Source organism: Camponotus vicinus, unplaced genomic scaffold (genome assembly GCF_025532165.1).
Source record: "Camponotus vicinus isolate PSW18456_S1 unplaced genomic scaffold, iyCamVici1.0 SCAF_7, whole genome shotgun sequence".
Taxonomy (NCBI): domain Eukaryota; kingdom Metazoa; phylum Arthropoda; class Insecta; order Hymenoptera; family Formicidae; genus Camponotus; species Camponotus vicinus.
Window position 1 is genome coordinate 2012898 of NW_028141979.1, and position 12086 is coordinate 2024983.

The 12086-nt window shown below is 37.8% G+C and overlaps 2 protein-coding genes across 5 annotated transcripts; both read left to right on the forward strand.

Moving 5' to 3' along the window:
* Positions 1 to 135: 135 nt before the first annotated feature.
* Positions 136 to 1903, forward strand: LOC145974102 (ARL14 effector protein). 2 transcript variants are annotated; one of them, XM_083103889.1, is made up of 6 exons: positions 136 to 231; positions 345 to 439; positions 661 to 888; positions 976 to 1046; positions 1121 to 1380; positions 1470 to 1903. In XM_083103889.1, the coding sequence occupies exons 4-6, from the start codon at positions 984 to 986 to the stop codon at positions 1561 to 1563; spliced, it is 417 nt and encodes a 138-aa protein (XP_082960015.1). In that variant the 5' UTR covers positions 136 to 231; positions 345 to 439; positions 661 to 888; positions 976 to 983; the 3' UTR covers positions 1564 to 1903. The 2 variants fall into 2 exon arrangements, with proteins under 2 accessions (XP_082960015.1, XP_082960016.1); XM_083103890.1 differs by lacking the exon at positions 661 to 888.
* Positions 1904 to 2163: 260 nt separating this feature from the next.
* LOC145974100 (GTP-binding protein Di-Ras2) lies at positions 2164 to 11790 on the forward strand. 3 transcript variants are annotated; one of them, XM_083103888.1, is made up of 4 exons: positions 2164 to 2777; positions 5310 to 5495; positions 6981 to 7199; positions 8282 to 11790. In XM_083103888.1, the coding sequence occupies exons 2-4, from the start codon at positions 5358 to 5360 to the stop codon at positions 8513 to 8515; spliced, it is 591 nt and encodes a 196-aa protein (XP_082960014.1). In that variant the 5' UTR covers positions 2164 to 2777; positions 5310 to 5357; the 3' UTR covers positions 8516 to 11790. The 3 variants fall into 3 exon arrangements, with proteins under 3 accessions (XP_082960014.1, XP_082960012.1, XP_082960013.1); XM_083103886.1 differs by having other exon boundaries at positions 2166 to 2777; positions 5172 to 5495; XM_083103887.1 differs by lacking the exon at positions 2164 to 2777 and having other exon boundaries at positions 4191 to 5495.
* The last annotated feature ends 296 nt before the right edge of the window (positions 11791 to 12086 follow it).

Here is a 12086-nt window from a genome sequence, read left to right on the forward strand (position 1 = left end):
TAATATCGACAGTCGAACTGCAATTATAACTTCCACGATTTTCCTCGATTGACCAATCTGGCTGAAGAGAAGAAAAATCTTTTTCCTGATTGGTCAAACGGTTTGAAACTAGAGTTGAAACTGTCAAATGAAGCGATTGCCAACCATGGTTTATGTTTCCCGAATATAAACCACGATTGGCAGCAATTCAAAATTCAATTGCGTGTAAAGCTGATGTGAATTTGTACAAACGTAAGTCAAATTATATATATAAATAATACATAATTAACTAATATAATCATACATATATATATAAATATACATCAATATATATAATCAATATATATGAAACTTATTTTCAATAGGAAAACATCATCAAGGATTCCATTATTGCACAACTTGGCATGCGTTTGTCATCGACGAGAAAATGCTGACATTTTGAAAATTCGACGCCGAAAAAGTGAGTATTTCGCAAAGTATTATTTCATCGTTATTTTATAAGTTAGATAAAATATACTAAATTAATATAGAGTGTTATATTCAATTTGTGTGTCGGCAGATTTACTATTATTTATTTAAAATATAAATCATTTTCATGTATAAATAAATATTGATTGATATTCTCTCTATTGATACATATAAGTCTGCGATAAACAACAATACGTTAACTGTCAAAAACAGCTGACGCAGCGAAAGCAGTCGCAGACGTCGCAGACATAATACACGAATATCTAGATACGATACTTTTGCTCCAAAAGGTGTATTCCTTTTGACTCTATTTTCACTTCGAAGCAGTCGATGAACCAATCAGAGCGCATTATCGAGATATATGAGAAGTCGGTCGCCTACATACATATTATATCTATGCTCTTATATCGTGTCCTGCGAGCGTGTCCAACTTCACGTGTGGTTATGTCTTTTATTTACATTTTAAGTAGACGTATAAAAGTATAAATATAAATATTCGCATAAATATTCGTGATTTCGAATTAATAGTCTTATAAATGGAGGGTTCTACCAGCAGCGAGAGTGCCTCGAGCACTCAAGCTCCTGCGCGAGGCGAGAGGGTAAGCACCAGCCAACGAAATTGTTTAAGGTATAATCTTGGAGTGAAAATTAATCGTTCCTGCTATGTCCCCAGAGAACTCGAGGCTCGAGGCAAAAGGCTGTAGATAATTTGAGCAAAAAATTTCTGCGAAACTTCGATCCGGAACGCAGCGAGCGAGAGAAACGTAAGCTGTATCGTCGATTGTATCACAGCCACAGGAAGCATTTGTACGACGAGAAGGGTACCTTCATGAAAACGTCGAGTGATCTTTGCGATTGCTTGAGCTTAGAATGCCCCGGATGTCACTTTCCATGTCCCAAGTGCTCTTCCCCAAAGTGCGGTCATGAATGCAGGTATTTTGATAAGAGTTTCCATATCGAATAAAAGCCTGGTTACTTTTGTCGCGAAATAATTCATTTCCGAGTTGGTCGTCTACCATCAGGAATAATCGCAAATGGACCTATGACAGTATTCATTGCGAAGGAACTGATACTGTGATAAAGAATCCATTGTTGAAAGAGCCCGAAGCAAAATGAGAGTATACAATAATTAATCTATGACAATTGTGACATCTACAAGTATCTTTATATCAAATATCCTCAACAGATGCTGAATTTTTATTATCTCTTATTAAAGTATAGTTGTATGATAAATAAAAATGAATTTATAACAAGTGAGAGTTTGAAATGTATAGCACGATTTAGATAATTCTTAAGTAGTCATAGAGTTAAAATGTGCATCACACATAACAAAATATTTTATATTTTTTATATTTTATATTATTTATATTATTTAATCGACGAGTGACGTGTTACAAGTGGAATTGTCTTATGTATGTAAGCAATCGTAATTGAAATAAATTCAATTCTCGAAGTAGCATATGAAAATGACAATTCCAACACTATAAACACGAAAGATTTATTTTTCCATATTGAAAATTGATTTCATCGCAATGATAATTATCTATTATCGGTTATCTATTTTTTAACGCGCGCCCAGGATGCACGCTCGCGCGACACATCACTGCGTCGTAGATTCTCATACACATACAAACGGAAGCGCTATTGATTTTCCGCGCGACGCTTTCGGCGTCGGTGCGCACGTTTGCACGCACACGCACACACGCGCGCGCGGAGGGCGCGCGCTTCGTTTTCGTCCGATCGTCGAAAATTCGCGTCGATCCGAGAGAAAAAGAAAGAAACTTGGGGGGAGAAAAAAGCAGCGTGAAAAGAAAAGAGAAAAAAAATACAGTCACGCTAGTCGCGACGAAAGTCCGAGCGGGGATCGACCTCGTTGTTAGCCCGCACGTAAAAGTGACGTAAGACCGACCGTCGTGAATTTGACAGTCGCGCGCCGCGACGGGCAGCGGGTCAGGGGGTTGACGTTCGGGGAGGCGCGCTCCGCGCTAGTTTGCCGCGTCGGTCGGTTCGTCGCGATTCGTGACAGGCGTGTAATCGACGAGGGTGAAAGAGAGACGAAACGAGGGACGAAAGGAAGCGTCGTTCTCCCTCCGTTCGTGTCCGAGTGTACTCGCCGCCGCCGGGGTACCGGACGCACGCACGCACGCACGTACGCACGTACGCACGCACGCACCCGTACGAGAACGCGCGAGTGACAGCCGCGAGGAAACGATCGTCGAGCGAGCTTCCCCGTCGTTGCGTGACCATCGTCGTGTGAGTGCGGTCGTCGCGCGATCGAACGGGGTTCCGGAGCCGAGCAGGGAAACTTCCAGGGTCTTCGGCCGCAGCAGGTTACACATTTTTTCGGGATGCGAAGATATCTTCTCGCTTTCCGCCCTTCGCCCTCCGCCTCGTCCTCGTCCGGGACGATGCGGTTACCGCGAATGTCGCGTTACGTCGATACGATCGGGGTTAGTGTTGTCACCTGGGTCTCTTCTTCTCGTTGCAATTTCGCTTTACCTCCCCTTCCTTCGTTCCAGGGCATACTCGCGCTCTGATTTGTGACAGTGTGGAAAAGTTGGAATAAAAATAGCATCATATTTATTAAATATATGTGCGAGAATCTTTCTCTCAAAGTCAGATATCAGACTAAACTTCAGTTTGAATCGTTATCTTGCAAGGGATGGATCCCGATGAACTGTCAAACTGACAGTGTCAACGCGCCTCGAAATGTCACGCTCGACGAGTTTCAATTTCTAAAGAACAATGTTCTCCCTTCGGATCCTTGCAGTGTCTGTATGAAAGTTCAGTCGTGAAATGACTATTTCGCGACGCGAAATTGCCTAATGAAGGTGCTTTGTAGTCGAAACGAGTCATCGGAATCGCTCGGAAATGAAATACGTAATTGTTGTGTATCCGCAATATTGTACGATATTACAAACTCGCGTGATTTCAATGATAACGAAAATTACAGGGATGAGATTCGACGAGATCGATTGGGGTGATCATTATATCGGGGGAGTATATGGCACATATGCACATACACACACACATACGACAATGATAATTTTCTGCGATATATTATATAAATATTTCTGAACTACTTTTTCACGATACATCTATGTCTATCGGATGTATAGTAGTCGTTTGTATCTAAGGGTCGTTAGTTTCACTATTGAGGAATATTTCAGTGCTCGCGCAATTACCCTGATTGCTCCTGTAATTTTGGTGAATTCACGTTTCGATGTCACATACGAGAGAACCGTCCTTCTGCCAATGCAAACACAGATGATAGGTAAGATGTATCTAGCATCTGTATACATCGAAAATGAGATTTATCGAAATTGCGCCCGTGTTTGCTCGGAAAATTCCAGTTTAATTCGCAAATCATTTTCGCATCTTCGATCGAGATAGCGAGTCTTCCATTCAAGCCGACAAAATCCACAAAAAATTACGTTTTTTAAATTAATTTTTATATTTTATAATTTCAAATATCAGATATTAATTAAAATTCTCCCTCGATTGCTTTACATGTATCGCAATTATATAAGATTTTTAATTGTATTTTAATTGTATGTAATTTTTAATTGTATTTTATTTTATTATATGTATTTTATTATTATTATATTTTATATGTATTTTATTATTATATTTAAATTTTTTAAAAATCTATTTTCTTCGAATCGTATTATCTTTAAATAAGATTTATCAAATCTGTTTCATCTTGGTTGCATTTTTTATACTTTATATCTTTTCTCTCTCCCACTCTATAACATATTGACTATTCATTTTAATACCAATTCGGTTCTGTCAACTTTAGCTTTATCCTTCTTAGCTACTCTCCAAGAAATATATTTATATAAAAAATATATATTCGGATATGTGTGTGGAAGTGGAAAAAAAACTACAGGAAGGTACAAAAGACGCGAGTGAAACGAACAGACTTTTCACGGACAATGAACGCGACCCTTGTAACCAGTGCACATGGTCGCACCGGTTGCAAGAGGAAGGGGTGAATTAGTTCCTCTAAAATTGCATTATGCATTACATCTCATACACATTTGCGGAGAAGAGTATTATTTTTATACATTCTCGGAACACATAAATATATAAGCTGGAAAGAGTATCGCGGGAAGAGGGAGATATCGAGAAAGTGCACGAGATAGCGAGAGCAGACCCGCGGCATAAGGTTGTAGGAGGAAGGGACACATGCGGTAGAATGCGGCTTCGTGGGTGTCGTCATCGGGGAGTCTACGTCACGAGATACGCGCGGAAGGACGGACGGATGTAACCTTTCGTGGGTTCAGATTATTAACCGCGTGGGCGAAGCGCGGAACGGAGGCGGATCCATGGCGTGCGCATCATTTATACGAGGTGTTCCCAGACCATGTCGGATGTCCTTCTCGTGGCACAGACTTGATCTCAAGACGATTCTTTCTCGACGAAGATATCAACTCTTCAAGTCGACTTTTCGAAAGAACTAGAGAAAGAGACAACGATATTAATTATTTCAAAATTAAGATATTTTATATTTTAATATTTTAATTTAATTTATAGATTAATTATTAACGATGAAATTATTAACGATTTAATTAAGGATTAATTTATTAGAAATTTAAAAGAAACGATGCCACGCGCGATATCTTCGTCAAAAAAAAAAGATCGCCTTGAAATGGGCCGATTAAAAGGACATCAGAGGTGGTTCTGTGGGATACCCGGTACAACTTTTGCGTGTCGTGCGACAGGTCGAGTGGTGATCGGGGGTTGCGAGGAAAAGAGTGATCGTCTCGTACACATACACCTCTCGCTCCCCGTCCCTTCCCCTCCCGCGCCCACCCGCTCACCCCCCTTTCCCCCGTCGTTTACCTCTCTTCGTGCGCAAGGGACCCCGAGCGTCGGGGGTTTACGTTGCCGGGACGGCAGATGTCAGGATGCCGGAGCAGAGCAACGACTATCGTGTGGTCGTTTTCGGGGCGGGCGGTGTCGGCAAGAGTTCCCTCGTGTTGCGTTTCGTGAAAGGATCCTTCCGCGAGTCCTACATACCGACCATCGAGGATACTTATAGACAGGTAAGCGTGAATCGGCTAGCCTGCTTTCAATCCAAAGAGTGCATGTTCCTGCAATTTATATATTTTTTACAGTCGGCGATAATCTTCCCTATATTAATTAACGTAATTAATTAGAGATAATGATTACGTGTTGGGGAGAAATTTAAATAAACCGAAAACTTGTGAATTCTCTGCTTCTCTCTTTTCTTTTTTTTTTTTTAATAATGATAAAGATAGAAATATTCGCAGAAATGAAATGATTTTAATAAAGTTAATTGATTTTAATCAATATTTAATTACGATATCATAATGTATTAATTTGATTTAGATTGCAATCTCTGAAAAAAAATAACCAAACGTCTTTGCTGGCATCTGTGTCGCCATAAAATTATAGATCTGAGAGAGAGATTCCGTCGTAAATTATGGATGGTGTAAAACAGGCTTTACGTAGTGTCGGACATTACGTAGATAGTAATTTCCGCGTCGAAATTTAACGATTAATCGAATGTCCTCGTGTCTCGCACGCGCACACCGCGGGATTGCGATAACTTTGTCATTTACGAATTTAATATTTCCATTCGTATATCTCCGGCCAATAATATGCAGATGATGAATAATAAGACATAAAGAGACGATAAAGACATTAAATTTACGAATGATTCGCGGTTGTAACATCGTGAATATCTAAAGCATGCACTAGTAATAGTAAAGGTACTATACAGTTATAGTAAAGTAGAGTTAGTACTATAATAATGTATGCTAATCGGGAAATATAAGTAGAAAGCACATATATTGCATATTATGATTGTTTCACGTTTCATAAAAGAGAGGGAGAATATCGTATCATATAGAGTAAATTAATTACATACTCTATCACATGTGATATACGAGGTAAATAATAAGATTTACCGCATAAACTCTACATACTCTGACGCTGTTTATAGAAAATTGAGATCTTTGCGTAACGTTATTCTCATCTACGTATAGATACAAATTCATACGTGTCAAGCTCCAATTATTCATAAAATAACGCGACAATAATTTCGCGATCATTAATTATCTCTACATATATAATATACAACTTTAACTATAATATATAAATTTTACAATATATATAAATTTATTAATATTATATATATTAATTATATATTAATAAATTATTATATATTAATTATATATTAATAAATAAATATATATATATATATATATTAATTTATTAATATTATATATTAATTATATATTAATAAATATAAATATGTATATTGATTTTAAAAAAGATACACGTGTGCACGAGGTATATGTTGCAATAACGATGCTGGTGGGACTCTCGCTGTGTACGCGACGAGAAGTGTTATCAATGAAATCGCGCGGGACTCGAATATCATTTACGATTCGACTCGGCTCGATCCGCGATCACGATACATGGGATTCATGGGAGAGTCGAGTCGAATCGATCGATCGAATCGAGGCCGTCGCGCGATCCAATGTTTGTGTACGGTATTTCAGGTGATAAGTTGCGACAAAAATATATGCACACTTCAAATTACGGACACAACGGGGTCCCATCAGTTTCCCGCTATGCAGCGGCTTTCTATAAGCAAGGGTCACGCCTTCATCTTGGTGTACTCGGTATGCTCACGGCAAAGCCTCGAGGAGCTACGACCGATTTGGGCCGTAATAAGGGAGCTTAAGGGCCAGGATATCTCGCAGATACCCATCATGTTGGTAAGAACTCGCCACTTGGCCCTTTCATTTCTTTCGGCTATAAATTTCACTCCCAACTATAAATTCATTCTCCCGATTGATTTTCTTTTTATATAGATGTATATATCCGACTTGTTCTATATATTTGAGAGAATAATCGTATAGTTCTTGAATATGACATTATTTCACGACGTCGATTCGATGATAAATATTTGCAGAAACTTGCGTAATACTTGGAATCATTGCGATGCGTTTAAAATCAATTAAAAAAAGAATTCCTTCATCTAGCAATACTTTCGTCGATTTAAATTCGACAATGAATAATTTCGATAAAGTCAAAGTTGAAGAGGCGTTAAGTATTTATCGAATTTCTTTTTTATTGTAAAATTTATCTAAAAACCTCAAAATTGAAGTATTGTAAATTAATATCGACTATTACGAAATTATATTATAATCGACTTTGAAGTTTATTTAGTTTCTTTTTCTACTGAAAAATTTATCTAAAATTTGCAATTAATATTGAAGTACTTTAATTAATATACTTGCCTATTACGAAAATATATAATAATCCGATTGACTTTCAAATTTACCAAATTTTTTTTATTGAAAAATTTATCTAAAATTCGCAATCAATATTGAAGTACTTTAATTAATATACTTGCCTATTACGAAAATATATAATAATCCGATTGACTTTCAAATTTACCAAATTTTTTTTATTGAAAAATTTATCTAAAATTCGCAATCAATATTGAAGTACCTTAATTAATATAATTCTTGCCTTACGAAAATATATAATAATCCGATTGACTTTCAAGTTTACCGAATTTTTTTTACTGAAAAATGTATCTAAAATTCGCAATCAATATTGAAGTACCTTAATTAATATTCTTGCCTTACGAAAATATATAATAATTCGACCGACTTTCAAGTTTACCGAGTTTCTTTTTCCACTGAAAAATTTCTCTGAAAATCTCAATATTGAAGTAAATTAATTTATTTTTGCACGAGAAACGGTTTTGAATTTTCTTCCCTCGGAAAAAATTTGGTGTCTCGTTTACCTTTTGACATCGTGCGACTCAACGGTAACCATCCACACTCAGGTCGGGAACAAGTGCGACGAGAGCCCGTCGGTACGCGAGGTGTCGATGAGCGAGGGCGCGGCCGAGGCGGCTAATTGGGGCTGCGGCTTCCTGGAGACCTCGGCCAAGACGAATCACAACGTGGATGCCCTGTTCCGAGACTTGCTCACCCTCGAGAAGAACCGCTCGGTGTCGTTACAGCCGGTGCAGAGCAACAACGCTATAAGACTCAAGGAGAAGTGTGCCGTTATGTAAAATCCGTCACGCTCATCCGCGTTGTATCGCAAACGACGCACCGCATTACGCGACGATTCTCGGCGAGGTACCTCTGTATATTCGTTCTGGGGATCGTTACTTTTCGAGACGGGACCCTCGCCGATCCGATCTGATAATCTCAATAAACGACGGGACGACTTATTAGCGATTTAAATTCCCTGCGACGGCTTCCGTCTATCGAGAACCCGTTAAAGTTTACCGTATGACGTATCGTATCGTATTCAAGTTACAAAGGCGAAACTTAGAAACGAAAATATCTCCGCGAAACTTCGAATTCTAGAAATAATTTTCTAAGAATCCTCTCGAGAGAGAGATTTAGAATTTCGAATTCTATAAGAACGATTCTGGATTAATTTAATGGTTTAATTCGTCCGGCGAGAGGAGGGCGAGTATTTTTATTCGAACGAAGGCAAGTTACTCGAATACGTGTGCGCGTTGCTCGTCGATAGGGGAGGTGTGTGCGAGAAGCTTCTTTTAGTTTAAGTTTAATATTATACTTTACGCAGGGTAGATTATTCGATCCGCGTATGATATTTTTCTGTATCCGATGATAACAAATTATTCGCGTTTCCGCTCTTATTTTTCTCGACTCCACCACGGAAATCGTCCCGCGGTAATCTCGATCTGCGACGAGCGTCATCGACAAATGCGACCATTTTTTTTTTTTTTTTCATTATCTTTGAAAATAAGTCGCGTGTTTCGCGAGATCTGTTCTGGCACGGGAAGAGCCTGGTGTTAATTATAATAATATTATTGCAATGTTCTGCAACATAAATACCGATCATTCTACCACACGACATATCATCCTAAATAAATGATAAGAAGATTCTGATATTTTATAGGAAGAATTAATTTTTATAGAAGAGATTTGTACATCGTATTATTGCGAAGAACGTAATTTACCGGTTCCATATTTTTTCAAAAAATTTTTTGCACAGATATATATTTTTTTCAATTTAAATATTTAATTGATATTTTTTATAGATAAATAAAATAAACATATATATATTGTGGGATTGATTGTGATAACGATAACATGTAATGGTAATTTGTAATGTAAAAACCAAAAAAAATTACATATTGACAATTAATTCGGGATATATCGTAGCGACAGAGCCCGAGTTTTTATCGCGATTCTTATAATCGCTTCTCGTTATAATTAACTCTTCCAAGCTCTTCAATAGCGGCAGGTTAATTAGTAATTTTTTCAATAAGCTCTTGTTTATAGGCAGCGCCGAAAAGACCCCGATGATTAGCGTCGTGTGAAATGCACGCGAGGCTAATCTCGAGCTTGCTTAAACGATAGTCGAACGATTTTATCAGAATGATGATCGCTCGCGAAATTGTCGCTCTCTTCTCAATTTTTACAAATGCCATTTCTTTTGCATAAGCAACGAATTGTTACGAAAGATCGACGAATACCAGGCGCAATTTGTTCGCACGATTTTAGCACTCGAATTTCCTCCGATAAGTCGCTTTGTTTCAAGACGATCTATGGCAAAGGGCAACCGTATAACTCCTCCTCTTTTCAAAGAGATTGATTTATTTGATCCATCATATACAATGCACATATATATGTATGTATATCAATTCAGTAAACCATATTGAATCTGAAAAATGTTGAAAATATGGATTCGGTAAAATATATCGAACTGGGCGCGAGAGAGAGAGAGAGAGAGTAAAACATAAATTCAGTAAAATATTGATGTTGAAATCTGCAGTAAAACACTGTTGTGAGATTGTTATAGAAATGAATTATTATCGAATATAGATTCCTAGTAGACTATGCTGAAAAATAGAAAGAATGCGCGGAATGAAAATTTAATAAAAAAGGATTTATTCTCAAGAAGTCATTTTATACATGTATTTGTCCCTTGTCCATAGATTCTCTCAATTTAACGATGTGCTAAATCGATAATTGTAGACGCGATGGTGCCCTTCCATGAAAATTCCGCAATGCTCCGCAATCTGAGACTACCGCATGACGATTAGGAGGATTGGTGTAATGCGCGCGCGTCAGAGTTTTTTTTTCGCGAAGATGACAAGAGAGAAAAAGAGAGAGAGTATGTGTGAGATTGAATGAGAGAGAGGGAGAGAGAGAAAGAAATGTGTATGCAAATGATGACGAACAACAAGTAGATAAGAGTTGTTACGAGATTGGTTTTTGTTGAATAGTTGTAAGAGAATTTTGTAATAACTATGCTAATTATATATAGAGTTATAAAACAACAAACAGACACACACGTACACGCATACACACCACACACAATAATATACACGATATATACACACGCAGATGCAAGTTGTGTTAACGTATATCATTATGCGTGCAGATTCACATACACGACACGCGTAAGCACAGACCTGTTGACGGATGCAAAAGAGATTACGAGATTGTAGCTGTACATGCGATTATGCGAGTTACACGTTTTCCATATCGACGCAACGTTTTTAATGTATTTTTTTTTTTTCATGGATAGATCGCATCCGATCGAGACGTTTCTAGACATTCCTACGGAAGATTTCTAACAAACGTAGATAATTAGCGAGTAACCGTACAATTTCCACGAATCCTCATTTTCCCGCCCCCGCTCTCCGCCTTTTCCGCAGCTCAAATTAAACGTGTCTATAATTTCCTTCGTCGCGATTACCCTTATCAACCCCGTTTTACGGATATATCAAGATAGACCGGAGAGCGCTTCTTCCTCCTCGACTCAATGTTCCTCAACCCTTTCGCGACGTCGTCGATGTCGTGGCGATCGATGTTTAATACACGTCGAGCCGAAGCTAACGATGATGTTGATAATGACCATGATGATCCGCCGCCTGCACTTGAACGCGTCTCGATTACTAGTTTCACGTTTGAAGGGCCGTATTTATAGTCATCGATACTCGAGTGGTGTCTCGAGGGTACGTCGAGTGATGTGCATACAATGAATCTAAATTCGAACTGATACGTTCATATATATTCGCGTCCTCGGAATAATACCCTTGCGATCGAATGGAAATTTTATTTTCAGACTCGAAAAAGGATTTTAATTTGCAGATTTTAAAATCTATCCCCTACTCTATCTCTTTTTTTATAATTTTTTTATCTCTCTCTAATAATAAGTATATAAATCTTTTTCATCTTCTTCTTTCGTTTTATATTATATGACAGTATTGTTTTATTTATTTCATAATTTACTTCTTATATATATACTCTTTCTCTCTATATATATATAATGTTCTGAAATAAAATCTTCAATTCCTTATCCGTTGCTCTATTTATTTAATCTATTGTTTAATCACGCTACATGTATATAAATGTATACGGTCGTAAAAGATTGTCGCGAGATCGACGGATAGGTAATGACGTTTGCGAAATGTAGCTAGGCAATCTGATCTCGAAATTGGAAAACTTCCTTTGAACAAATCGACAATACATTCCCAACCAGGTCGGAGCGTCAGCTGTTGGCAACATCAATGCCATCAATTACAGATCATCGATGCATCGAGGCGAGCCGAGGCTAGAAATGGTTATTGAAGGTATTACGATGGATATCGTCAC

Excerpts from the sequence above, each read along its gene's own strand:
- LOC145974102 (XM_083103889.1), top strand. The coding sequence starts at position 984 with ATGGAGGGTTCTACCAGCAGCGAGAGTGCCTCGAGCACTCAAGCTCCT. Across the intron at positions 1,047-1,120 it reads CTCCTGCGCGAGGCGAGAGG|AGAACTCGAGGCTCGAGGCA; the intron begins GTAAGCACCAGC and ends CTATGTCCCCAG. Across the intron at positions 1,381-1,469 it reads AAGTGCGGTCATGAATGCAG|GAATAATCGCAAATGGACCT; the intron begins GTATTTTGATAA and ends GTCTACCATCAG.
- LOC145974100 (XM_083103888.1), top strand. The coding sequence starts at position 5,358 with ATGCCGGAGCAGAGCAACGACTATCGTGTGGTCGTTTTCGGGGCGGGC. Across the intron at positions 5,496-6,980 it reads TCGAGGATACTTATAGACAG|GTGATAAGTTGCGACAAAAA; the intron begins GTAAGCGTGAAT and ends ACGGTATTTCAG. Across the intron at positions 7,200-8,281 it reads CGCAGATACCCATCATGTTG|GTCGGGAACAAGTGCGACGA; the intron begins GTAAGAACTCGC and ends ATCCACACTCAG.